Genomic DNA, 27,970 nt, shown 5'->3' with positions numbered 1-27,970 from the left:
ATGCATTTTGAGATGTGGTTCACCAATTTTAAGGCAGCAAGAGTAATATCCTGGCTATAGCATGGGTATTACAGGCTGCTGTTAGCTTGATTTACAGTGAAAATCAGGAACAAAAAAAGCAAACCAGAAATGGAAAATTTGCAGTCTGGCCAGAAAAGTAGTGCAGTTAAAGATGCAGTTGAGGAGAATGCAATTGCTGAAGAGATTGGCACTGTTAAAAGTCAAATGCTTTGCACTAGGAAAAAAGGAAAGAAGCTTTAAGGTATCTCACTGAACAGCAGGCCTTGTCGTTTTGGGTTTTGTTGGTATGCAGAGTCATGGGATTGTGGGTCATACAATGTTTTTTTTTTCTTTTTATTTATTTGTTTATTCAAATTAGGCATATATGACAGCAGAATGCATTTTGATTCATTGTACACAAATGGAGCACAACTTTTCATTCCTCTGGTTGTACATGATTTAGCATCACACTATATTGGCAGTCATACATATACTTAAGGTAATGATATCCATCTCATTCCACCATCTTTCCTGCCCCCACACCCCCACTCCTTCCCTTCTACCCTTTGCCCAAAGTTCCTCCATTCTTCCCTCTCCCCCCAACCCCACCCATTATGGATCAGCATGCACTTACCAGAGAGAACATTCGGCCTTTGGATTTTGGGGATTGGCTTACATCGTTAGCAGGATATTCTCCAATTCCATCCATTTACTGGCAAATGTCATAATTTTATTCTTCTTCAAGGCTAATATTCCATTGTGTATATATACCACAGTTTCTTAATCCATTCATCTATTGAAGGGCGTCTAAGTTGGTTCCAGAGTTTAGCTATTGTGAATTGAGCTGCTATAAACATTGATATAGTATGCTAATTTTAAGCCCTTTGAGTATAGACCAAGGAGTGAGATAGTTGGGTCAAATGGTGGTGCCATTCTAAGTTTTCTAAGGAATTTCCATACTGCTTTCCAGAATGGCTGCACCAATTTGCAGTGCCACCAACAATGTATGAGTGTGCCTTTTCCCCACATCCTTACCAACACTTATTATTGGTTGTATTCTTGATAATTGCCATTCTTATTGGAGTGAAATGAAATCTTAGAGTAGTTTTGATTTGCATTTCTCTAATTACTAGAGAAATCAAACATTTTTTCATGTATTTGTTGATTGATTGTGTATCACCTTCTGAGAAGTGTCTGTTCAGTTCCTTAGCCCAATTATTGATTGGGTTTTTTTTTTTTGGTGTTATGCTTTTTGAGTTCTTTATATATCCTGGAAATTAGTGTTCTATCTAATGTTCATGTAGTAAAGATGTTCTCCTACTCTCCTTTGCTGAGAAGCTTTTTAGTTTGAATCCATCCATTTACTAATTCTTGATTTTTATATCTTATGCTTTAGGAATCTGGTTAAGGAATTCAGAACCTAATCTAACATGATGAAGATTTTGGCCTACTTTGTCTTCTATTAGGAGCAGGGTCTCTGTTTAATTTCTAGGTCCTTGATCCACTTTGAGTTGAGTTTTATGCATGGTGAAAGATAGGAGTTTAATTTCATTTTGCTGCACATGGATTTCTAGTTTTTCCAGGACCATTTGTTGAAGAGATTATCTTTACACCAATGTATGTTTTCAGTGCCTTTGTCTAATATGAGGTAATTTTATTTATGTGGGTTTGTCTCTGTGTCTTTCATTCTATATCAAATTGGTCTACATGTCTATTTTGGTGGCAATACCATGCTATTTCTGTTACTATAGCTCTGTAGTATAGTTTAAGGTTTGGTATTATGATGCCTCCTGCTTCATTATTCTTGCTAAGGATTGCTTTGCATGTTCTGGGTCTCTTATTTTTCCAAATGAATTTCATGATTGCTTTTTCTATTTTCATGAGGAATATCATTGGGATTTTAATTGGAATAGCATTAAATCTGCATAATGCTTTTGGTAGTATGGCCATTTTGATGATATTAATTATTTCTATCTAAGAACATGGGAAATCCTTTCCATCACCTAAGGTCTTCTTCAATTTCTTTCTTTAGTGTTCTGTAGTTTTCATTGTATAAGTCTTCCACTACTTTTGTTGGATTGATTCCCAAGTATTTTATTTATTTTTTGAGGCTATTGTGAATGGGGTAGTTTTCCTAATTTCTCTTTCAGAGTGGTTATCACTGATATATAGAAATGCACTTGATTTATGAGTATTGATTTTATATCCTGCTACCTTGCTGAATTCATTTATTAATTCTAGAAGTTTTCTGGTGCAGTTTTTTGGATCCTCTAAGTATAGAATCATGTCAGTGGCAAATAGTGATAGTTTGAGTTCTTCTTTTCCTATCCTTTAATTTCTTTCATATAATTGCTCCGGATAATGTTTCAAGGACTATGTTGAATAGGAGTGGTGAGAGAGCGCATCCCTGTTTTGTTCCAGTTTTTAGAGGGAACACTTTTGGCAGAATCAAGAGTCATGGGGTTGTGGTTCATGGAATCTTCCACTGATTTAAAGGAAAGCTTGGGAATCTCCAAGCTGTGTGTGGAAGAATCTCATTCCCTGACAGGAGTTATTTATATATATGTAACCTTAAATGATAAGACTATACTGTATAAAAATGTAAACTATAAGCTCTAGATACTCTTGACATGAAGATATTCTGCAATGTATTATGTTATGTTGGCAAAACACGGGTGTTTAGCCAAGGTAGAAGGGAAGGGCAGTGGAAGGGGGAAGGAAAAAGTCTTATTACTAAGGGACAATAAAAGTATTCAAAAAAATATCAATTAGTAGAAATAGAGAAAAAGAGGAAAAAATAGTGGAGGAGCTTCGTTTTCATATAAAAACAGAATTACATGCCTGATTATGAATATTGGGATAGGAATAATAATACTCCCAAAGTAAGGGGAAAAAAATACTTTGTGAAACTAATGAAGAATTAAGAAGATGACAGAAATGATAAAAATCAATTATATATCAGGAGCTGAGGGAATAGTTGAGTGGCAGAGCACCTACTTAGCATGTAAGAGGTCTTGAGTTCAATCCCCAACACAAATAAATAAATAAAATATAATGAGGCTAAGTAAGATGATATCTCAGTAAGATCTTCTGGTGATTTTTTCCTATAGAAACACCAAGTTGAACAGCTACTCACACACAAAACTACTTTAACAAAAGCTAAGGAAATCAGGTGAGAAACCACACACCTGCTGTTTTAAAATTTCTATTTTTAGTTGTAGATGGATATAATGCCTTTATCTTATACATTTTTTTAAAATGTGGTGCTGAGGATCGAACCCCTAGTGCTTCACACATGCTAGGCAAGTGTTCTACCACTGAGCCACAACCCCAGCCCCATGCACCTGCTTTTAATAAAACAAAATGAAAAGACATATTGAAATCAGGAAGGAAAGAGTTGCTTATATCACCCTATCCCTTAACTTCAAGAGTGCAGTATGGAGAAGAGAGAGAGACCTCCTAATTGGGAGAGGAGAGAAAATTAAGTCTAGGCCTTCAACTTCAAACTCAGTTAACAGACCAGCTATGATGAAGCACAGTGCGAGGCAAAGCCCCACAATCCTCACCTCCAGGACAATATCCACAGACTGAGCTTCTGAGACTATGTTAGGCTAAGTAGCTGACTGCCTCCCCGACTGCTAGTCCACCCTACAGCAGCAGAGCAAAGAGCAGGACTCCATCCACTAGAAAACAGGGCACAAAAGATAGCACAGGGCTTTGTCTTGGAGCCCAGTGCCAGGTTCCTCCATGGTGAGACCTTGTACTAGGCAGAAACTGAAATCCCCATTTGTAAGCCAGAGCTCATAGGCAGAGCCTCTAGATTGGCTTCAGCAGTAGGCAAAGACCTTCATGCTGTTGGGGCAGTTCTGAGTTTTTGATACATTGCTTCCAGCCTTGGAGTGAACCTGGGACACATGTACCCTCATCCTAAGACTGTACAGTCCCTTGCAACTTTGAGACTCGGGTATGACCCAGCTTAGAACAAGTCTTGGTGGCTAACAGACTGTTTCTACCACTCATCCCCCCAACCTTGGGCAGCATATCAGTGGTCACAGATGGGCCTCTAGGCTGTGCAGGTCCTTGTGGTTGTGAGACTCAAGTACAAACCAGCTTAGCCATCAGGGACAAGGGACTGCTTTCACCAACATGACCCCAAACTTGTGAAGTACAGAGTGATATAAAACCCTATTCCCTGTGCAGGGGATGTAGGGGAGGAAGAACAGGGTAGCAAGCAGATTTTGTCCTGGAACTTAGTGCTAGGCTGGTGCAACCTAACATTGGCGATATTCTAAAGGCTGTGGAACAGCCCTAGTGTCAGAGGAAGACATGCCCCAGTCCACTGGACTTCTTCTCCAGCTAGCATCACCTGGTAGCCATCTTGGTCCACAAGTCTACCTTAGCAACAGGGAGCCCATAGCAGTGTGGATCCAGTGTTGCGCTGTTCTTGGCAGAGTATAGGGTCAAGGTGAGATACAGCTTGGCAGCACTGGTGTCCACAGGTGTGACACAGGAGCCTGGGGCTGGTCCATCAATGTTGACACTTTCTAGAGCTGAGCAGAATGCTGCAGAGTTGATCACAGGCTGTGAACTGTGAATGAGGCATCCACAGTTGGCCCCAGGTTGAGGCTTGTGGCCCATACTAGTACTTCAGGGTACTCTCCTGATTCTTTCTAAAGAACATACCAACATTGTATTTGGGACAAAACTGGGTTTAGATTGCCCTCTGGTATTCCCTGAAAAATCTGGATCTGAGTGCCACCTAGTGTTGAAATATTAAAAATGAATACAGGTGCACAGAAAACAGGCAACCTGTTTAGAATTTCTGAAAAGATAGGCACAAATAAGTCAGATTAGGAAAACTGATTCTTCAATGCCCAGATGACATCATAAGCCAAGAAGTATCACAGCTTTCAATAAACCATGACCACACCTAGAACTCATAATCAGGTTACAGAAACTGACCAGATAATAATCAGTATGGGAGAACTCTCAGAGAATTTAAAATATTTAAAATGGCTGTTATAAGGAAATTCAATGAGCTTAAAGAAATTAGAGAAACATTTCAATGCTCTAAAAGAGAAACCTAATGAAGAGATAGAAGCAATTTGTTAAACAATAAAGCAAAATTTTAAGCTGATACACTCAGTAAAACTAAAAATGCTATACAAGGCATCAATAGCAGGATAGATCAAACAGATTAAATTCCCCAATTAAAGGACATACAGTGGTAAAATAGAACCCAACTATATGGTGTTGATGAGAACTACTTTCCCTCTAAGAATACACATGGATTGAAATTGTTCAACATCTCTAGGAATTAGAGAAATGCAAATCAAAACTAAGATTTCATATCACTCCAGTCAGAATGGCAGCTATTAAGAATACAAACAACAATAAATGTTGGTGATTTATATAAGGAGGCTGACTCATAGAGGGGTAGGGAAGGGGAGCATGGGAGTAACAGATGAATTTTGGACAGGGCGGAAGGGTGGGAGGGAAAGGTAGAGGGCAGGGGATTAGCAAGGATGATGGAATGTGATGGACATCATTATCCAAAGTACATGTATAAAGACACAATTGGTGTTAACATACTTTATATACAACCAGAGATATGAAAAGTAGTGCTGTATATGTGCAATAAGAATTGTAATGCATTCCATTGTCATTTATTTTTTAAAAAATCAATTTAAAAAAGTGTTGGGGAGGATCTGGGGAAAAAGGCACATTATGGTGAGACTGCAAATTGGTGCAGCCAATATGGAAAGCAGTATGAAGAGTCCTTGGAAAACTTGGAATGGAACCAACATTTGACCCAGCTCTCCCACTCCTTGATTTATACTCAAAGGACTTGAAAACAGCATACTATAGTAAAGCAGCCACATTAATGTTTATAGCACCACATTTCACAATAGCTAAATGGTGAAACCAACCTAGATGCCCCTTCAGGAGATAAATGGATAAAGAAAATGTGGTATATACACACAACAGAATATTATTCAGCCTTCAAGAATTTGAAATTATGGCATTTTCCAGTAAATGGATGGAACTGGAAAATATTATGCTAAGCAAAATAAGCCAATCCCAAAGAACCAAAGGCTAAATATTTTCTCTAATATGCAGATGCTAATTCACAATAAGCCGGGGGATAGACATATTTTGGACTAGATAGAGGGGAGTAAAGGGAGGGGAGGGGGTAGTGGGGTAGGAAGGATAGTAGAATGAATCAGACATTATTACCCTATGTGTATATATGATTACATTACCTGTATAACGTGACATCATGTACAACCAGACAAATGAGAAGTTATACTCCATTTATGTGTGATGTGTCAAAATGCATTCTACTGTCATGTATAACTAATTAGAATAAAAATATATAAAAATAAAAAAGGATATTGTGCAATGATAAAATACACAATTAAAAATGTAACTAACAAGATATTAAAATAGGATGCTGGTCCTAAAGTAGGCTAAAGTCTCAATAATGTGGTGGAGCTATTTCCCCATGTGTGCTAAGTAAACCTAATGAAGGGAACCAGACCAGGTTCATCTTGAAAGGGGTTTTTCCTAAGATATGTTGTCTAGTATGACACAGTAGCACATCATACTTGTAAAACCCTCATAAGCCCAAGGTTTGAGAATTAAATTTATAAACAGTCAAGAAAGTTATAAGAAATGCACTGTCTGCATAATAAGAGAGATAGTAGCAAGTTTCCAGTGGACATATTCATGTAAGTCCCACAAAAGTACTCCACAAGCCAATCTCAGAAGTGTAAATGACAAATTATTAACTATTGAGCAAAGTGAAACTTTTCAAATTTGAAATTTTGAATTTTATAACAACCATCTATAGAGAATTGTCTGTAGGAGAAAGAGATTTGTAAATGCCCACTATTTAACCAGCCTAACAGTTTTCATTTTTATTAATTTCTTCTATTCTGTAACAGCAAAGAAATTAGAAATTAGAAAAGAAATTAGAATTAGAAAATCTACCCTACAAAGAACCACCAGAATCTGAAGACTCTACTGTTCTTTCTAGGCTACCATGATGATGAAAGCAAGTTCATAAAGAAAATACAAGAATCTAAATGCTTCCAATGAATAATTATTACATTTCCATATAATATCCACAGAATTAAAGATGCTAAAAAAGTAAACCTCTTACTCACTTAAAGAAGTTCTTTAAAAGAAGGGGAAAACACTCTCACAAAGGTAATTTCCTTTCTTATTTATAATTGTTCAAGTACTATATGCTCAGCAAAAATATATTTGCTCTTAGCGTGGCAATTTGAACAATTCTCTTTCAACTGTCTAAATGAGTTACAGAAAAAAAGTTCAAATTAAATTATAATGCATATTAGGTCCTTTATTAATCTGATTCCTAAATACCTTTCTATCTTCATTCCTTTTGACCTGGCCATAGTGGGATGTATAAGTAGTTCTTCAAATATTTTCTTTTGTTGCTGTCTCTTGGTCCATGTCTTTTTCTTTTCTCTAAAATGTCTTTCCCTCTTTCCTTCAACTGGGTAACTTCAATTCACCTTCAAGATTCAGTGTATCCTGATGTCTCCTCCTCCTCCTCTGGTAGGGTTACCTTTCTTTTGTGCTCCTATAATATTCTATGTATATTAGAGAAAGGGTCTCACTGAGTTGCTTTGGCACAATCAGGAGCCACTTGTCAAAAGAAACTAACTTTATTTTTAGAACCACACACGCTAAACAAAACAGCTCCTCAGGAAAAACCCTCAGAGCCAAACTGCCACCACCGGCTTCCCACAAGCCTCTCTCACCACCACAAGCCTCTCCACCTCCCACAATCCTCCTGCTCTTGAGGCCGATTGGCTGGGTCACGTGGGCGGAGCCAAAAAAAGTCCGCCAATGAGCAGCTCCATGGTCTGAAAGGGCAGGGAAACAGCCCAATGAGCATCACCGCAGAGGAGCCAATCAGCTAGATGTTGCTGGGCCGCTGTGAGCCAATCATCAGCTGGCAGTCTGAAAGTTTGCTGGGGCCCCTTCGGCTGTGGCTCTCAACAATCCTGATGTCTCCTCCTCCTCCTCTGGTAGGGTTACCTTTCTTTTGTGCTCCTATAATATTCTATATATATTAGAGAAAGGGTCTCACTGAGTTGCTTAGCACCTCACTGCTGCTGAGGCTGGCTTTGAACTCTGGATCTTCCTGCCTCAGTCTCTAGAGCCACTGGGACAGAAATTTACAGTGTTTCATCTTGAAAATATATGCCCCCTATATAACTGTCATTTGTTTAAAAGAGATATTTCAATTGAGACCCTAACCAAACACATAGTAGATGAAACTCTAGATAAAGCAGAATAAGTGTAAATTAAAAAGAAACATACACATAAGACTAATATAAGTTAGTAAGAATCCCCATTTGCTAGGAGAGAAAAAGTAATGTAAGGAATGAGGATGAGAGGACTACAATTTAAGAAAACAATATTCTACATGCAAAGAAGAATCCAATTGAATTTTTTTTCTGCAAACCAACCATAGCTGACCAATAAAAATGCAGTTCCAAACAACAGGCTAATGGTTCTTAATGTCAACATAAGGCTTTTCAGTAAATTTTAAAATTAAGTGACTATTTTAGACTATTCTTCAATAAAGATCATGAAGCAAATAAGCCTTAGATTGCAGAATAAATTTCCAAACTATTTTAGAAATACCAGAATGTGAGCATTTTTATAAGATAATAATACAAAGGTTAATTTATCTACAACATTTCAAACTGAATTGACTTTTCATTTCTTTCAGATCCTATAGGAGCAAATGAGGAATATTCAATAAGAAACCCACTCCCCATTTAATTAGCCTTAGGAAAACCTTCAGCAGCAGCAACTAATACAGTCTGACATCAGTGGGTTCTCAATAAGTGGTGTTGGCTGATAAAAGTAAGAAAAAGACAGCAGACTAGAGGACAGACAGCTTACTACACCTCTAACCATGACAAACCATCTCACTGATACACAAAAGAAAATGTAGATGGACCAGCACAAAAACCACTCCTACTAAAAATTAAAACAAACAAAAACAATCTCAAAACTCCAGGATTTTCTTTATATTTTATAGTAAAAAGTTACAGTCTTTGTTTTCTCTGAGGATTGATAAAGTTAGTATAGAAGAACAAAAAACCCCTGAATACTAGGAAATTTCCCTGAAGGCAGATGGGCGTGAGGTAGAAGGAAGAAGAAGGAAATTGGGAAATTATTCTGGATCCCTGCAGTGGGTCCAAGACTTTCCAGTTTAGGAGTGAATTTGAGATCAGAAAGATTGTTGGGTGTGGCACCAATCCAGGTCAGCGATGAAGGGCAAAATAACTGCCGAAAGGAAGTCTACTTCCAGAATCAACTATTGTGGCTTTGAAGCAGCTGAGGAAGATCAGACTTCACAGGGCTGCACCTGGAACTGCACCTGACTATTCTGCTATGTATTTAAATCCCTGCTATGTATTTAAAAACTGACCATGGGAAGAAAATAGAATAAGGATAAAAAGGCTAAGGGTAGCTTTGTGGGTGTGGATGATGCTGAGGATTGTTATTCAGCTAGTTCTGATGATGATGACAGTAATGAAAGCAATAATATAGTATACTGCTCAGATTGGAACTGAGGTCAGGACCAGAGGTAGAGTCAGGCCAAACCTAGACAAATCAGGATGTCTAGAAACAGGCTTCCCCTAGTTCATTTGACATTATTTTGTCCCCTCAAGAACTACAGAAAGTTCCTTTGGTTGAAATGTCTGAAAAGGCTCATATTCTTATAGAAGCATTACTTGCTCTAGATAATAATGCTGCTTATGTATTTAACAGATATTATTTGTGATCCAAGATTCTCCCAACTATTGCAAAGATTCTCAATATTCAGGATCTGTTGTTAAAGAATTTAAAATTCTAAATAACAAGTGTGAATGCCAAAAATTAGTGCACGCTTAAGATACACAGGAATCAAGTGTGTTATGACACATCACTTCTCACTTGAAATCATCTGTACAGCTGGCTGGACTAAGATTGCTTATGAATAAGATTGTTAATAATAAGTAACCATATATGCTTGATAATTCCATTTCAAACTTTTTTCATTTCATTTCGGTCAGAATAGAAGAAACTAAACTTCAGCTTTTGGAAGTCTTTTTAAATTTGGCTGAAAATCCAGCAATGACTATAGAACTACTCAGGGGCCAATCTTCACTGGGTTCCCTCTTTAATGAGAAACGGAACAAAAATGTTATTCCAAAAGTTCGGTCATTTTTGAGAATGTAAATGATAATTTTAAATAAGAAGAAAATGAATCTACCAGAATCAATTCAGTGAAGGTTCACTTTTATTTTATTCTTAAAAGAATTTCAAGTGTGGACTGATAAGGTATTGGGAATAAAAAGGCACCATGATTGCTTGGTGAAAGTAAAAGTCAGACAATTCACAATCAAACTGGGTATGTATATGTTCCCAAAGAGCTAGAAGTAACTTCTCGGTGTTGTACTTTAGAAACAACATATATTATAAATGATTCCTTTTCTCCACCTCGCTTATATGGTAAAGAAATTCTTTCAGTCACTGATTTTGAATAATGGACACCATATTGTATTATCAGTGCTGAATATTTAAACAAGTTGGTCTTTGGGTTTAAGCTGGATAAATGAACATCACTGAACACATGTTTGTTGCTTTTTATCTTCCTGCCTAGCTTGAACTATTTCTACCATTTTCTCTGCATAAATGACAGTGAATCAATTTGTTATAAGTAAGCTCTCTTTTGTTGTTTGCATTGTTTTTATTTCTGTATCATCAATGAAGTTGTGTGTTAATGCTGAAAAGAAAAATAAGGGAAAAAATGAAATTTCTAACTCAAGGACTATGAAAAACAGACCATACCACAAAGGATTTGTATTTTAATGCAAATAGTATTTGATAGTTATGGATATATCTAGAAATTTTAAAGCAGGCAAAATTTTTGTTTAAGGTCTCCGTGACCTGGTCACTTTCTTTTTCAACCTTTTCCCCAAACTTAGGTTAAGTATCCCTAACCTGAAAATTTAAAATCCAAAATGCTCCAAAATAAAAAAAAAAAAAAAAAAAAAAAAAACTTTGAGTGCCAACATGACACCACAAGTGGAAAATTCTACACTATGAAACTTTGTTTCGTATGCAAAAAATATTACAAATATTGTCTAAAATTACCTTCAACTTGTATATAGATGCATATAGAAGATGAATGAATTTCACATTTAGTCTTGGGTCCCATTCTTAGGATATTTCATTATGTACACGCAAATTTTATAAAATAAAAAAAAATCAGAAATCAGAACAATTCTGGTTCTAAGCAATTCAGGTGAGAGATATTCCCTATACTGCTAAAAGCCCTCCAAAACTACAAATCTAATCATATTACTTTCTCTGCTTAAAAACCCCTAATGGTTCCCGAATGGCTATGGGATAAAGTCTAAATTCTACATCACAACATAAAAGATACTCACAATCTGATTCCAACCTATCTTCCACATTTCTATTCTTGCACTTTTCATTATACAATGATTTACTACATAAAGTCCACAAATTCCTTGTTCTTTCAAAGCATTAGAGCCTTTCACATGTTGTTCTGTTTGAGTAAATATTATACCCCCTTTCTGCCTGTTAAAATCCCCCTTTAAAGCTCAGGTCAATTAATGTTTTCTTTGTGAAGTCTTTCAAAAGTCTGTATCAGAGAGTATTTGATTCAACCTATATGCTTGCACAGAATTTTCTATATGCCCTTAACTTATAACACTAATTTTTTTTTGGTACCAACTCAGGGGTGCTTAACTACTGAGCAACATTCCCAGCCCTTTTTTGTATTTTATTTAGAGACAAGGTCTCACTGAGTTGCTTAGGACCTTGCTAAGTTGCTGAGGCGGGCTTAGAACTCGAAATCCTCTTGCCTCAGCCTACCAAGCTGCTGGAATTACAGGCATGCACCCCCACCTCCAACCAACACTAGATGTTTTTGTGTCTGTCTGTTATATCAAATTAGAACTAGAAGGCAAGAAACAAGTTATTATCCCTAGTTAAGAATACAAAACATAGCTCATAATAGAAATTAAATGAATATTTGCTTAGACCACCAATTTTTTCAAATCATTTGCTATGATAATTCTTACAAGTATTAAATAGATAAAGATATTTTAAGATTATTTCACCCAAAGTAGTTTAAAATATCTTTTGTTGCCTTGATGTGCTTATTAACTACTTTAACTAACCATCATTACATAAATGTGCAATTATTTTCATTTAAATTCACTGAAAATCCTGCAAAAAAGATCCTTTTAGTCTTAATCTAAAAATATACTTACTTCTATATTTGGCAGAGTTATTGTCACCTGTTCACCTTTGCCAACTTCAAGGTCTCCTTCACAAGAAGTGTCAATAGAAGCAGGTTTGAAATCATCTAAAATTAGATACAAATATTGATGTTTTAAAATAGAGCAAAAATACCTTGATCTCAAAAATATGAGCATGTTCTAATGCGGTAATCAGTTTTCAAAAAACAGTAATTAAAATGGCTTAGAAAGGTATTACTATTACAAATAAGCAAATACACTTGAGTTTATTTCTGTATACTTGATTCTGAGGAAAAAAAAAGAAACAGCTATACTCTAAAAATAGTATTTATTAAACAATGATACAAACATTTTTAGACTAAAATAAACTAGTCTAAGATTTTCTGCTGAAAGCTAAATAATTTCAGGACTGGAGTTGTGGCTCAGTGGTACAGTGCTTGCCTAGCACATATGAGGCACTGGGTTATCGCCTCAGTATCACATAAAAACAAACAAACAAACAAATAAACAAACAAATAAATGAAGGTATTGTGTCCATCTACAACTAAAAATAATCTTATTTTAAAAAGCTAAATAATTTCAGTGTTGCTTAAAAGATGATATAAGTAGAATATTTTTTAATTTTCAGTCTTTTTCCCCTCATAAAATTTTCTTAAACTACCTTTCGTCCCTACTACTATTTGTACAGCAGAATAAAATGAATGAACCCACAGCAAAGTATTCATGGGAAACTTCAAAAAGAAAAAGCAATCTTTTTAGTGTAGTGTTTTAAGTTTTTCATGGATAAGTACATCATTAAAGGATGTTGAAATTTAACCAAATCTTCCACTTCAGAAGAGTCTAAAATAAATTTTAAATATGAATTAAATCATGGTTCAAATGATGCCATTAAAATCTATCACCTAGAAGGAATTTAGGATACTGAGCTATCACAAGCTAAACAAGTTTAAAACCTCTAAGATATGAAAGCTATAAAAAATTATACCAATATATATCAATAACTATAATAATTTTGATATATAATTTCTCAGGTTATAATGTGTTTATTTAACACTTTATTAAAATATAGCATACATACAAAATAGAAAATAAACAATAAACTTGGTGAACTTTTACAAAATAACAAGTGTAAAACTACCAGCCAGATTAAAAAAAAAATAGAACATGGCAATGCAGCTCAGTGATACAGCACCAACAGAACATGACCAGCCCCTAGATTTATCTTTATGTTAAACAGATTTATCTTTTAAACAGATTTATCTTTATGTTAACAGTGTTACATAACAAAGTTTGATAGGTGAAAGTCTAAATTCAAATTAATGGATATCCATTACTATGGTGGGTAGATTTTGGGAAAGGAGAAATTTTAATGTTCATAAAATCAACACTGTATTTTCTGTCATAATTCTTTCAGAGTCATGCCCTTCCATTCTTGCTAAACACAAACTAATTTTCAGTTGACTAAAGGCTAAACTACTACAGCCTGTCCTGCTTTTCTCTGCACTTTTGTGCTATTAAAATTTGAATCCTATTTCAAAGTTCCTTCTTCCTTGAAATCATTTCCCTACTATTCAGAATCCCAAATTCCTTTCCTCTCCTGAAGCATTTACAATGCCATTCACCAAAATCTAACACAAACTACCTGGTATTATTTACTTCTTTGTGGACATGTCTATTGGATTGTAATTTTTTTTAAAGAATAGAAATGTGGTTTTTGCACAGTATTTTTAACACAATGGCTGTATGAAAGATCCTTGTAGTTGGCTTGGGTTCATATTGCTCATGCCTCTCTAAAAGACATCCAAACTTATTTTAAGTAAATATAAGGTGCTAAATTATGTGTAAAATAGTTCTTTTCTCATTATTTCCTATGGACCATATTCATGTCTATTTCAAGATTTTATTGTTTAGTGTAGATTCTGCCTTATTCCTCTGTTCTTTTCACTAGTACACTTCTGTTCTCACAGAGTGCACACACTACCTTAATATGTGACAGAGAATTGTCTATGATAATAAATGTGTAAGATATTAGTAATGGCATCCTAGAGTAAAACCATAGCTCTCTGACTTTCAATCTTTTTCTGAAATGACATAAGGAAAATACAAAGAGAGATGACTGTCATTTAACTACAGCTAAATGATGCTATAGAGAAGCCAGTCAGGTAATTCAAATGGTAAAGCAGACCCGTGGGAACCACAATGACCTAAAGAATGAATAAGCCCAATCTTAGAAGGTAATTACACTGTGCTCCAGCCAACTGCTGCCAAGAGGAGATATGGGCTTGAGGATTGCCAGGTCACCTTCTGTTTTTTTTTTTAAAGAAGGTAGAAATCTAGTTTGAAAAAAAAAAAAAAAAACAACTGCCAAAATGGCTTTATTTGAAATGAATAGCAGATTAATGTTCAGTTATGCAGTAAAATCATTTTTAAAATATTTAAAAACAGAAGAGAAATGATCATTAACCTATCTAGATGGTAAAAATAAAAAGACATAATTAACAAAGATAATTAAATAGAAAGATTTTTTAGTTTTTGCATCTTTGAGTTAAAATGTTATTGTTTTAATGAAACACTTGGAAAAATATTTATTTTACCATGATAAAAATCAGTACTCATTCCAAAATCAGCATATTCAGTGGTATACATGTATAAATATGGTCTCCAGGCTTTTAGACCACAAATTAACAATAAAGTGACATAAGAGGTATAATTTTAAATAATATTTCCTCTTTTATATTTTAATCCCTTTGCCAAACATCAATTAAGTCAAGGAGGAAATTAGGAACATAATAATATCCTATGGGGAAAAAACTGGAAATCTTGATTTTTATATAAAAGACCCTGATTTTTAGGCATTTGCAATTAATTCAAAACAAAACATATAGCTATGAGGGCCAAACAAAGTATAATCTGTTAATCTTAACCTCTGTTTTAGGGTTTTATTAAGAAGTTTTTTTTTCAATATATTATCACTTTTATTTTCACAATAAATCTTTGAATGGAATACTCTCACCACATTTTACCAATGGGAAACATCTTTAAATTAATGAAGCTAAGAAATGATCAAGTTAGGAACTCAAACCACATACTCATCCATTCATATGACATGACCTCTTTGTCTTATATCCACAGTTTTGTGCTTAGGAGGTGTTAGGGGATACGAGATAGTCATAAATCCCTATGAGAACTTGATAAAAATTATAAACCAGTTACTGTTCGCTTCCATATAAAAATACATCTGAGAACATATCTATCAAAGACTGTTTAATTACAAGGAGGTCACAGCCTTCTGCAGCTTGTATAGAATGAGATTAACTGCAAAAGACAGAAATGTACTCAAAAGATCTTTACTTAACAATAAGCATGAATTTATTAATCAATAAGTCTACCACAACTATTCTGGACCAATTTATAATTCTAATTATCCTACAGTTATACAGTTAAAATATTCAACTTTTTAGTACTGCCTTTTCTTTGCCTTCAAACATGTTATTTTTTTTAAGTAAACAACTTTTCAATTTCAAAGGGTTACATATATAGTCTAGAATTAAAGAATTTGTTGAGCAATTTCATGTTCATGCTTTCCATATGCTCTAAATATCAAATGTATTCTCTAAATTCACTAAATAACTTACTTTTTAGTTCTTACTTTGAGAATCCTATCATCAATTCTACCATCGATCTATTCTCTCTGGATTTCCTTCGTCTATGTTAGTATCTTCAAGTTTCAAATATAATTACTATAGTTATGAAAAACAGGAAAACATTTTCTACTTTGTCTTTAACACTTCTCTGTTTTTGCTGTAGCATCATATAATGTCAACATCTTCATAAAAGAACATACAATTACTATTGTCAGTTTATTTCTTATAATTTGAACTAATTCAACTAACTCCAAAACCCATACTCTGTCCCATATTCCATCCTAAGTAAAGAATCTTAACTGTAAATATAATTTTAATCAATTTTTCATTAGTATAATTTCTGACATGTGCTCTAGAGCTTTACTACTTTTTGAGGGGAAGGTCCACTCAAAGACAATTTTTCTATAGTCACTGCTCATCATCATTCCATCAGAGCAAAAAGTGATGCCACTGAAAACTTAAAAATTTTATAATTTATCAACCTTTATCTGAAAATAAACGTTAAAACTAGCACTATCCCAAATCCAAAATTAATTCTACTGAATTCTGTTATTCAAACTCTTTTACCAGTGAATCAACTACTGCTAATCATTTAGTTTACAATTGTAAGAACATACTATACCTCCTGACCACATGCCAGACTTTTTAATAGATCTTATTTTCAAGGTCTGATAAATGTTTTCTAAAAGTTTATAGAAATTACATTCATTGGCACTCCCTATATATACATTACTATAACTCTTCAAAACTAATCATGATTACAATTCATTTTTTACCAGGCACCTAATACTGCTCTATGTTTATGCCATCTTACTTAATACTTACAAAAATTATGAAATGTCACTATTATCATTATCATTTTACACATAAGAAAACTGGGGCTAAGAGTTTAGAAAATATCACCAAAGTCAAAGTGTGTGTGCATATATATGTGTTTGTGTGTGTGTGTGTGTGTGTGTCTATGTATATACATATACATATAAATATATATTTTTAAATAGAGAGGGAGGGAGAGAAAGTAGAGGATAGGATTCCCAATCAGGTTTGTCTAAAGCCTTAGTATATTAGACTATCCAAATTTCCCCTGAACATAAAAGACAGAATACTATTTTCTCTCAAATTACATTAGCTTAATTGCTAGTTATAAATTGGATGCACTTATCCTATATATGTGTCACATTCTCTATTCTATAGTTTCTATTCCCTCACTCTGAATTTTTAGGAGTGAAGATCACCTAGGGAAAAACCATACACCTGCTTAAAAAGAAAGGGGAAAAAAGACTGAAAAAATTTTTAATGTCTTCTACATAACTGTGTGTTCAAACATCTAGGTTTATTTATGGTTACTATTATTGTTGTTTGTCTATTTTTATCATCATTCTTGTACCAGGATTATCTAACTCTAACTTTGAAGATTTGATTCTGGGATATTAAGAACTTTTATAAGTGAAATGCTTTGACGCACTAGCAAGGAACTTGTCAAAGGCTACTTTTTTATTAATTTAATTTGGGGTTTATTCCCCTAGGAAGAGAATGTATACCCAAGTTATATAAAAATATATTCTAGAGCAATTTTATAATCTTAAACCTTATAACTTGAAAAATTAAAAAATAGTACTTTTTAATAAAAGTTAAAAATTACTGCATACTTGAGAAAGAAGAGAGGAGAAACTATGAGAAAAAGGACTGTAGAAAACAGATAAGAACCATATCTTGCTTTGGGAAATGAAACTGAAGAGAAAGAGAAACCACAGAGCCAGTACAGCACTGTCTCACTACGGGGAGATTTAGATGACAGAATATGGCCATCCAATAAAGAATAAACAAAAACAGCTCTGAAGATCTTCTCTTGTCATATATCTCCCCAATTGTTCTATAAAATGGATGTTAATATTGCTTAAGAAACCCCTTTAATAAAATGTAAGCATATCTTTGAAGGGTTAAAACCACTGATTCTTCTTACATTTACTATGAACTAGTATAACTAGATTGTCTACAATCTAAGTAAACTTTTGGAGACTGAATTTTAATTAGGTGTTTAAATTGAACCATTGAACGTTCAGAATAAAATCCATAAAGTTTCTTTTTTTTAAATTTTTTAATATTTATTTTTTAGTTTTTGGCAGACACAACGTATCTTTTTTTTTAGGAAACAGATTTATTTTTTATTTTTATTTATTTATTTTTTAATTTTAATATACCATATTTCACAGATTGATTCAAGTGGGTTATGAACTCCCATTTTTACCCCATATACAGATTGCTGTGTCACATTGTATGTGGTGCTGAGGATCGAACCCGGGCCGCATGCATGAGAGGCGAGCGCCCTACCGCTTGAGCCACATCCCCAGCCCCCCATAAAGTTTCTTTACAGCCAATCTGACAGAATGACTGAAAAAGGTGGAACGACGAAACAGTAAAGAAGGGCTGAGCTGGAGAAAGGAAGTGAAAAAATATCTGCTTTACTATTTTGCCATAGAAAAATAAGAGGTCATGATTCAATGATCTCAACGTTTCCTTCCTGCTCTAGAATTCTCTGAGGGCTATTATGCAAAAAATGAATGTTTTATAGACAAAATCATACGCTGTACTTTTCCTTCCTGTCATCTCATCCAACTATTAAAACAACTGGGTAAACCAAAGGGTAGAAATCATAGAAAGATAAAAATCTTCCCAATGAAGAAATTAATAACACACCTTCAAATACTTCAATAATCAGTATTTGATAACAATGAAATCTGGGTTCGGAAAGAGAGAGATTGAAATGGTTAAGAACTTTTCCCCACCAAAAAAAAAAAAAAAAAAAAAAAAACCCAGTAAATAAAAACCCTCATCAGACAGAGGTGAGGAAAAGGAAGAAAGTCTGTCCCCATCAGCTTCAAGACATTCCCTTGGCCCTGCCTTGGGTCCTTTGTACTGTTTGTCATATTATTTTCCTTTCCATTTCTGCATCATACTCTTGTCATGTTAGCCTCCACAGTCACCCCTGCAGATCTCCACAAAGTGTCCCTTCCAGTCGGCTGGTCACACTTAAATGCGCCCAAGGTTTACTCACACCTAGGGCTTCTAACAGGGTAGTGGATTACGCTGTACCCGCTCCACTCCCACCTCCAGAGGAGTGCAGAGGCGGGGAGGTTATGGGAACAGAACTCAGGGGTTTGCGCCTTCACAAGCCCAGCCAAGAAGGAGGCGCCCCTTCTATACCCCGGGCAGTCCCCACTCACAGCGTATAGTGTGGAAGGCGCAGCGTGGGTGCTTCTCGAAACTCTCGCCTAACTTGAGAACTCGTTCGTGACGGTCAATGCGCGAGAGTCCCGCTGGTCCATTCATCCTTTCCCACTGGCTCCGACTTCGCCTCCACTACCATCTGCCACCTCAGCCCAAAGCAGCAACACTAGCAGCCAGCCCCTAGCGCCACCACCCCAGACTCCGCCCCGCGCCCTTACGTGCACGTCTCTCCGGCCGCTCCTGGAGCTCTGATTGGCTGCCTAGTGACGGACGCCCCGCCCCTTGGCGCTTCTCTTCCCCCTCCCAGATCCCTTCCCGCGTAGCGACGCACGCCGCTTGGCAAGGGCCACCTCAGTGTGGTACGTGGGGAAACTAGGATCCCTTGGTGCAGGAACGCGAAACCGGGATGAGGTAACTGACCTGAGGTGGTGGCTGGGGACCGAGAGGGCCCTGCGATACCGGGATGTCCGGATGCCGGGCCTTTGGACCCAGTGAACCTGCATGTAGGGCCTCTTAACGGGGGAATCGGCCAACCACGCCTTCTGTGGAGATCTTGGTGTGGAAACTGAGGCCTGAGGAGGGCGGTGTCTGGGTACTAGGCCTGGCGACTGGCCAAAGGACTGGTAGCGCCAAAGCTGAGTCTAGAATCTCGGGGAAAGGAGCCTCGGTGCTTGTGCGTGACTGAAAGCGACGCCGTTACCTCGGCAATCTTTTTGACCTTTTAATTACCGAGGAGGTTCCCGGTGGTATTAAGACTGGAGGAAGGACGTGTAGGAAGGAAAACGAGGATTCAAAGTTAGAAACCGCAGGCGTTTAGGATCAGTTGTAACTGGATTACAGTGGATTTCTTTCTTTCATTTATTTCCATCACAGTGGTTCATGGAGGCAGTAAAAGAGCACGACCAGGGAGAGGTGATTCCCAAAGGATCAAGGCTGAAGCTCGAGCTGGTGTTCTGGTAACTGGGTAACAGTATTAATAATTGATCAATAATCGGCATTCTTTTTCTCCGTTAGTGTTCATGAATTTATTGTAAAGATGAGAAAAACATGCACAAACGTTTACAAATGATTGCTGTAACAAGTGGTTGATTTTCAGGACAGTTGTGTAATCCAACTATACTCCCTTACTTCTTTCTTAGGCATATTTGTCAATTTATTGTTCTATATGGGTAAGTGAATGTATCTCCCTCGGTCTGTGAACTAAGACTGTTTCATATGGTAGGTAAGTGCTCAGGTTTTAGAGCCAGGATCTCTGGGTTTGAATTCCAGCTTCATACTTAAAAGTGTGACTTTGTGCAAACCAAACTGTCCCAAAATATGCTTAAGGGTAAGGGATTTGGCTCAGTGACACAGTGCTTGCCAAGCACGTGCAAGGCGCTGGGTACCAGTGGCAGCATTGCAAAAGAAAAAAAAAAGTTATAAGTATGCTTATCATTAAAATTAGGGGAAAAGAATACCTGTTTTTTTATGACCCTTGACATGATTAAATGAAAGCAATTGAACACTTCATAGCACATGGTAAGCTCTTCAAATGATTATTATTAAGCTCAGTTGTACTGTCATATTTTAAGACTATCATTTTTCATTGCCTTCTTTTTAAATTTTGGATTATTCTAGGAGGTAGGAATTGCTGTTAATTTTACTTTCAGATAAGAAAACTGGTTAAGAGAAGCTTACTTCTTTAATTATTGTCTGAATTCTTATCTATGTCATCTATTTAGCATTTCACATATTTTGTATGCTTAAGAAGTTTTACGTATATTTTTATGTATGTACACATAACACTTTTCTTTCCCAACCAGAATATTAGCAAGGAGTCTGCCCCATATGTGACATCATAAAAACTATGAATAGAAAATATATAAAAGAAAAAACTGACTAGTGAACATGAAATATGGCAGAGTCCCTCTAAAACTCATAGAAATGCAGTTTCAAACAAGACTATACTTTTTAAATAGAAATCTAACAGATTGGCAAAAGTGTAAAAGATAATATTAAAATATGTATTCCTACGATTCAGTCATCACCATCATAGGGAATTTGTCTTATGGGAATACTAGCATGATTTCATAAAGACTCACACATTGATATCCATTGCTTTATTGCTTCTAATAATATACAGCCTAAATGACATCCAGTTAGTGCACTTAAATGTTTTTTGACGCACTCTTATAAAGGAAGGATAGCATAATGCAGCCATTGAAAAGAATGAGATAATTGTATATACTCCCTTAGAAAGTTTTGCACCTACTATGTGCTAGGAGTTGCTCCAGGCTTTCTTTTTCCTAGAACTCTTAGGAATTTTGAAATATTCTTTAAAAAATATTTGCAAAAGGCACATATCCATATATGAAAAGCTTCTATTGAAGAATAAGACAAGCCAATAAAAAATGGTTAAGGGATATGAATAGAAAATGTATAAAAGAAAAAAATGACCAGTAAAATAAAATATGCCTGACCTCCCTAATATTCAAAGAAATACAAATTAAAAGAGTATACCATTTGGATATGAAATTAAGTAAAATATTTTAATGATTTATATTTTTTCTAACAAGGGATGATTTTGATGCCTATATTATCGTCAACATTTTGAAATAAAGGATAGACTGTAGTGCCAGTTCTGAATACTAGCTAAAAAAGTGAGCTAGAAGTAGGTTATTCAGGAATATATTTTGTGATTTTTACTCTTTTACAAGGGAGGGAATACAATGAACATTGTAATTAAAACCATAGGTTTTGCAATCAGACTAATGTGATATGTCTGATGCCACCATATATTGATGAAACCATGATAAGTTTCTCAACTTTCAAGTTTTACTTTCTTATTTGTAAAATGGAAATGATTACAAGGTCTATCTCAGAGTCCCATTGTGAAAATTAAATAAGATAATTCATTTAAAAGTACTTAGCAGAGTGCTTATCTCATAGTAAATACTTAAATATGTTAATTTTTATTAAAAGTAAGGGAAAGCTAGGTATGGTGCTGCATGCCTGTATCTCAGCAATACAGAGATGTGAAGCTGAGGCAGGAGGATTGCAATTTCAAGGCCAACCTCAGCAATTTAACAAGGTCCTAAGCAATTTAATTATACCCATCTCAATATAAAAAAATAAAAGGTGTTAAAGTGCCCTTGGGTTTAATCCCCAATACATGAAAAAAAAGAGAGATACTTTTTATTAAATGATGACTTATGTTGAACTTCAAATACTTAAAAAGTTTTATATAAACAAATTTTAGTAACAATTTGAGAGGTGAACTTCTAAAATTTTTAGGAGAATTGATTTTATTCACTATACTCTAGAAATAATTTTTGGTTTTCTTATAATTACACACTTCTGAATCTTAGTGTGATGTTTAACTCATGTCATGTTAAACATCTGTCGTGTGACACAGCCACAGTGATGGGATGGAGGAAATCACCACAGCCAAGCCAATACGTAGCATGCCCTGGGACTTCCAGAATTGTGAGCTAAATAAACCTCTTTTTTTTTTATTAAGTATTGGAAAATGAAGTCATGTAGATACCTTTCTGCTAGCATATATCAGAATTCCAGGACTCCAAGGAAATCAGGTGTTCAGCATAAACAACATTGTTTTTAGGAACAGTGAACTACTCTTTTCACAGAATAGTAGAAACCCTTCTAATATCCACATTCAAGATGCCAGCCAAGGAATGACCTTGTAAGCAGACCTTTAAAACAGTAGCCTTATTAAGTCTGCAATATGAATTTTTACCGCAACACTCAGTTTTTCATGTGTAAATTCTACTCCAGAATTGTACATATCAGAGAGAGTGAATGTAAAGCTCCTAGCACAGTGAGAATGCAATACCAATACCTATTATAAATGTTACATGTAAGGTATAGGGATGTAGAACTCTTTTAGATGTACATTAATTAGAAAAACTAATTTCCTATAAAGGAAGAAATGAAAAAAACCCTGCATTTCTAAAACAAGGCAAGAAAAACTTTTTATTCATATTATCTTAAATTTCATACATTATTTAGGGAATGAATATTTTATGGCTTTTTGACCTTTATTTTCTGATTCTGTTAAAATACAGGTGATATGTGAAATGAAGCCAACAGGTACAGACCCAAGGATCTTATCTCTAGCTGCTGAGGTTGCAAAAAGTCCTGAACAGAATGTCCCTGTTATATTGTTGAAGTTAAAAGGTAAGAAAAAGACTTTGTGATTTTTAAATAAAATCAATTCTATCATTGGTTCAGTTTTGAATTGTGCAGAGAAACCTTAACACTATGATATGGCAATGATTTTTTTCCTTTATATTTTTAGTATTGTTCAACATATAAAAATATAAGTAGCCTTTCGATGTACTGAGCAAAAATAAGTATATCTTCTTTTCTTTTTCCTTAGAAATAATAAACAACACACCTTTAGGAAGCTCAGAATTGAAGAAAATCAAACAAGATATATACTGTTATGACCTCATTCAATATTGCCTTCTGGTCCTCAGTCAGGATTGTTCTCGAATCCAGGGTGGGTGGACTACAATTTCCCAGCTTACACAGATATTAAGGTAAAATGAATCAATAAGTCAGCTTGTTCTTAAGGAATTTAGTATTTTTATTGTGATTTACAACATTTACTTCTATTTTATTTATTTTCCTTATAGGAATTGGAATATCCTGTGATAGGTTTTTAATTATACTTTTAGACTATTATTTACTTACTCTATTTGGAATTTTCTAAAACTTCCCTGCTAAACTTCAATAAATGATGATCATTTATTATGCTTATTACTGCTGGGAATGGAACCACCATTTGACCCAGCTATTCCCCTTCTCGGTCTATTCCCTAAAGACCTAACAAGAGCATGCTACAGGGACACTGCTATATCGATGTTCATAGCAGCACAATTCACGATAGCAAGATTGTGGAACCAACCTAGAAGCCCTTCAATAGATGAATGGATTAAAAAATGTGGCATTTATACACAATGGAGTATTACTCTGCAATAAGAAATGACAAAATCATAGAATTTGGAGGGAAATGGATGGCATTAGAGCAGATTATGCTAAGTGAAGCTAGCCAATTCTTAAAAAACAAATGTCAAATGTCTTCTTTGATATAAGGGGAGTAACCAAGGACAGGGTAGAGACGAAGAGCTTGAGAAGAAGATTAACATTAAACAGGGATGATAGGCGGTAGGGAAAGTGAGAGGTAAGGGAAATTGCATGGAATTGGAAGGTGAGCCTCAGGGTTATACACAACTACATATAAGAGGAAAGGAGGAGTAGGAGAAAAATTATATAAGTGGAAGAAACGATTTATAGTAGAGGGGATGGAGAGAGAGAAGGGGAGGGGAGGGGAGGGGAGGAGAGGGGAGGGGGGACAGTGGAGAATGGGATAGACAGCAGAATACATCAGTCACCAGAAAGGCAATTTGTAAATCAATGGAAATGTAACTGATGTGACACAGCAATCTGTATACGGGGTAAAAATGGGAGTTCATAACCCACTTGAATCAATCTGTGAAATATGGTATATTAAGAACTATGTAATGTTTTGAACAACCAACAATAAAATAATATTATGCTTATTACTAAATCACAAGTGGCTGATCTGCTCTTTACTGACTCAGGAATATTTGAAGAAATGAAGAAAGTAAGAACCTACATCTGTACTTGAGAAACTTAAAATAGAGATTGGGTGGCAGTCATGTAAATGTATGTCACAAGTAGAATGAAATTGGTGCCAAAATGAAAGTGCTTGAGCAGAGTAGTATAGGAGAACAGATATAAAAACTATTCATTTCACTTTGTATTTATTTTGGAGCCTAACTTTCTAAACTGCTTACTTTATTAGATAAAGTATTTATTTAGATAAAGGCCAAATTCAAACTATACAGTTGAAAATTTTAATAAATGTATACAATACTCTCTTATTCTTTAGTTTTTGAGTTTAATGATTTTCTTAAGTAATCTTTAATTACTTTATGTTTTGATAAAATATGCTAGCTCATGACAGTACTGACTGAGCATAATTATATTTACTAATGCTGTCTATCAAAAGTATATACTCTTAAGTAATTAAACTAAAGGGAAAATAAAAACTGTTGCAGTATATGAACATTTGCCAGTTAGGTGTATAGAGGGCTCAATATGTAGTTTTTATTGCTTGTTGTTGTACATTTTGTTGGAAAGACTCAAACAGTAGTACTCACTCATTAGCCTACAACCCTTGATTTGGGGACTCTTTGGTATTAGTCTACTCCATAGGTACTTTTTTGACTTCTGAGTGTTGAATTCATATCCAAAGAGTGGCTTTTATGTGAAGGTTGAAGAAGATTCATTTCTTTTTTTTTTAATTTTTATTATTGGTTGTTCAAAACATTACATAGTTCTTGACATACCATATTTCATACATTTGATACAAGTGGGTTATGAACTCCCATTTTTACCCGTATACAGATTGCAGAATCACATCGGTTACACATCCACTGTTTTACATATTGCCATACTAGTGTCTGTTGTATTCTGTTGCCTTTCCTATCCTCCACTATCCCCCCTCCCCTCCCCTCCCCTCCCATCTTCTCTCTCTACCCCATCTACTGTAATTCATTTCTCCCCCTTGTTTTTTTTCCCCTTTCCCCTCACTTCCTCTTATATGTAATTCTGTATAACAATGAGGGTCTCCTTCCATTTCCATGCAATTTCCCTTCTCTCTCCCTTTCCCTCCCACCTCTCGTCCCTGTTTAATGGTAATCTTCTTCTCATGCTCTTCCTCCTTGCTCTGTTCTTAGTTGTTCTCCTTATATCAGAAAAGACATTTGGCATTACAGATTCATTTCTTCTAAATGACTTTTTGTCCTCTAATGTATATTGTAAAGTGTTCCTCCTAGAGTTGGGGTTTTGCTTGTTTTTCCTTCTAATATAAGAAATATGCATGCAGATAATTTTCAGGTCTTAGAGAAGTTGATCTGTTGGAAAGCAGAACTGATGTAAAAGAGTATTTTATTTCCTTATCTGTCCCTCAAAAATTAATCCCATCCTGAGTATGGTATTTTTCAGCTGTTGGATGTCTGAAATGCTTCACTTAACAGAAATTTTATTCATGAATTAAGGTACTTTATGACTTTTAGAGTGATTGAGCCCAGTTCACTGAAAACTCAGCTCATGTCTTTTTATTGTGAGCCGAGTATCTTTGATTTCCTGAATGGCTGACATGTTCTTTTTTAAGATCTATGAATCCTGGACCTAAATACAAACAAGATCCATACTACACTATGCTTTTTATAGAAAGTTGTTAGACTAGTTTTACAACAAGTTTTTTATTGACTTGGCAACAAAAGCAGGATATTCATTAATGTACAATGTCTAAAAACGTTAGAGCATTCAGCTGATGTTTATGATTAACACAAATAATTTACATTCTTCTTTAAGCCATTGCTGTGTAGGCTTAGATCCAGGAGAAGATGCAGAGGAATTTTACAAGGAATTACTTCCATCAGCAGCAGAAAATTTTCTAATTTTGGGGAGACGATTGCAAACATGTTTCATCAATGCAGCTAAGGTGTGTGTTTAAGTGTTTTGTGTTTATAGCCAATTCATTTTAATTCCTGAGAATATGTCCTATTTTATTTTTCAAATGTGCAATATTTGACTGAAAGTACAATTAGTATAGAAGATTTAACATTCTAAAAATCACAAGAAAAAAATTATCTCTACTTTTGACTTTTTTTTATATGCTAGCTAAAGCAGACTGTATTTTTTTTTCAAAGAATCTGCCTTACTATTCAATTTTGTGCTTCACCCATGGTCACTTATGTCCATAACATTTTCCTAAAACATACTTTCTACTTCAATTATCTTGTTATTCCACTCTGTATATGGAAAAAAGTTTGTTCTCTAGGCCTAGAACTTTTCTCAGTAGCTACAATGGTGAAGAATAATAAAAATGATCTTTCACATCTCTAATCAAGAGATTAGAGATATTTTCAGTTTAATAAGTATTTCTTTTGTACATTGTGCTAGATGCTACATGAACTCTTCTTTGGTCCATATATTTAGAAGTATATTGCCCAATTCCAAATATTTGAAGATTTTCTGGATACTTTACTGGTACCAATTTTAAATATAAATTTTATTGTGGTCAGGTAACATTATATCATTTTAATTCCTTGAATTATTTTCAGAGTTGTTTTATAGCCTTCTATATGCTTCATATTGGTTTGTTTTTCCTTTTTGCACTTCAAAGATTTTTTAATATTGTCTTTTACTATCTCTTATTTCTGTTATAAATTTAGCCTTTGTTTATTTTCATTCCCCTTTATATAATATAGCCTTTTTATTTGTGGCTGCTTTTCAGACATTCCTATTTTCTTTGGTTTTCAGCAGTTTTTCTTTGATGAACATTAGTGTGGATTTCTTTATATTTATCTTGCTTGGGGCTTCTGAACTTTATATATTTGAGTTCATGTATTTATTCACATTAAGAAAATTGCCACTGTTTTTTCAAATAGTTTTTTTCCTGCCCCATTCTCATTTTTTTCACTTGGGTATTCCAGATTGCTAAGGGTCTATTCATCTTGTTATTATTGTTTACTTCAGTTTGGATCATTTCTGTTGCAGTTCACTGAGCCCTTTCTTCTGAGATGTCTATCTGATAATATTCCTGTCTGGTGAATTTTTTATTTCATGTATTATATTTTTTAGTTCTGTGATTTCTGTTTTTCTGTTTTAGAGTTTTCATAATGGATGAGATTCTCTGTTTCTTCACCTATTACTCCCATATTTTCTTAAAGATTC

The 27,970-nt window shown here is 35.0% G+C and overlaps 2 protein-coding genes across 4 annotated transcripts in view; one reads left to right on the top strand and one right to left on the bottom strand.

Annotated features, from left to right (window-relative positions):
* EAF2 (ELL associated factor 2) overlaps nt 1-19,415 on the bottom strand; it is a 42,125-nt gene extending 22,710 nt beyond the window's left edge. The window contains exons 1-2 of one of the 2 annotated variants that reach the window (XM_081302350.1): nt 19,195-19,415; nt 12,339-12,433 (exon numbers count right to left, since the gene is read on the bottom strand). In XM_081302350.1, coding sequence (XP_081158476.1) covers nt 12,339-12,433; nt 19,195-19,300 — 201 coding nt within the window. In that variant the 5' untranslated portion in view covers nt 19,301-19,415. The remainder of the gene's footprint in view (nt 1-12,338; nt 12,434-19,194) is intronic. The other variant, XM_081302351.1, reaches the window with a different exon arrangement.
* Nucleotides 19,416-19,504: 89 nt separating this feature from the next.
* The window catches only part of IQCB1 (IQ motif containing B1), a 50,278-nt gene continuing 41,812 nt past the window's right edge, over nt 19,505-27,970 (top strand). Inside the window, exons 1-5 of one of the 2 annotated variants that reach the window (XM_081302346.1) lie at nt 19,505-19,609; nt 20,072-20,162; nt 23,263-23,374; nt 23,577-23,739; nt 26,606-26,735. In XM_081302346.1, coding sequence (XP_081158472.1) covers nt 23,275-23,374; nt 23,577-23,739; nt 26,606-26,735 — 393 coding nt within the window. In that variant the 5' untranslated portion in view covers nt 19,505-19,609; nt 20,072-20,162; nt 23,263-23,274. The remainder of the gene's footprint in view (nt 19,610-20,071; nt 20,163-23,262; nt 23,375-23,576; nt 23,740-26,605; nt 26,736-27,970) is intronic. The other variant, XM_081302345.1, reaches the window with a different exon arrangement.

This window comes from Spermophilus citellus (assembly GCF_964194105.1).
Source record: "Spermophilus citellus genome assembly, chromosome: 7".
Taxonomy (NCBI): domain Eukaryota; kingdom Metazoa; phylum Chordata; class Mammalia; order Rodentia; family Sciuridae; genus Spermophilus; species Spermophilus citellus.
Note: the sequence above shows the minus strand (reverse complement) of the source record. Positions and strands in the feature narration are given on the sequence as shown.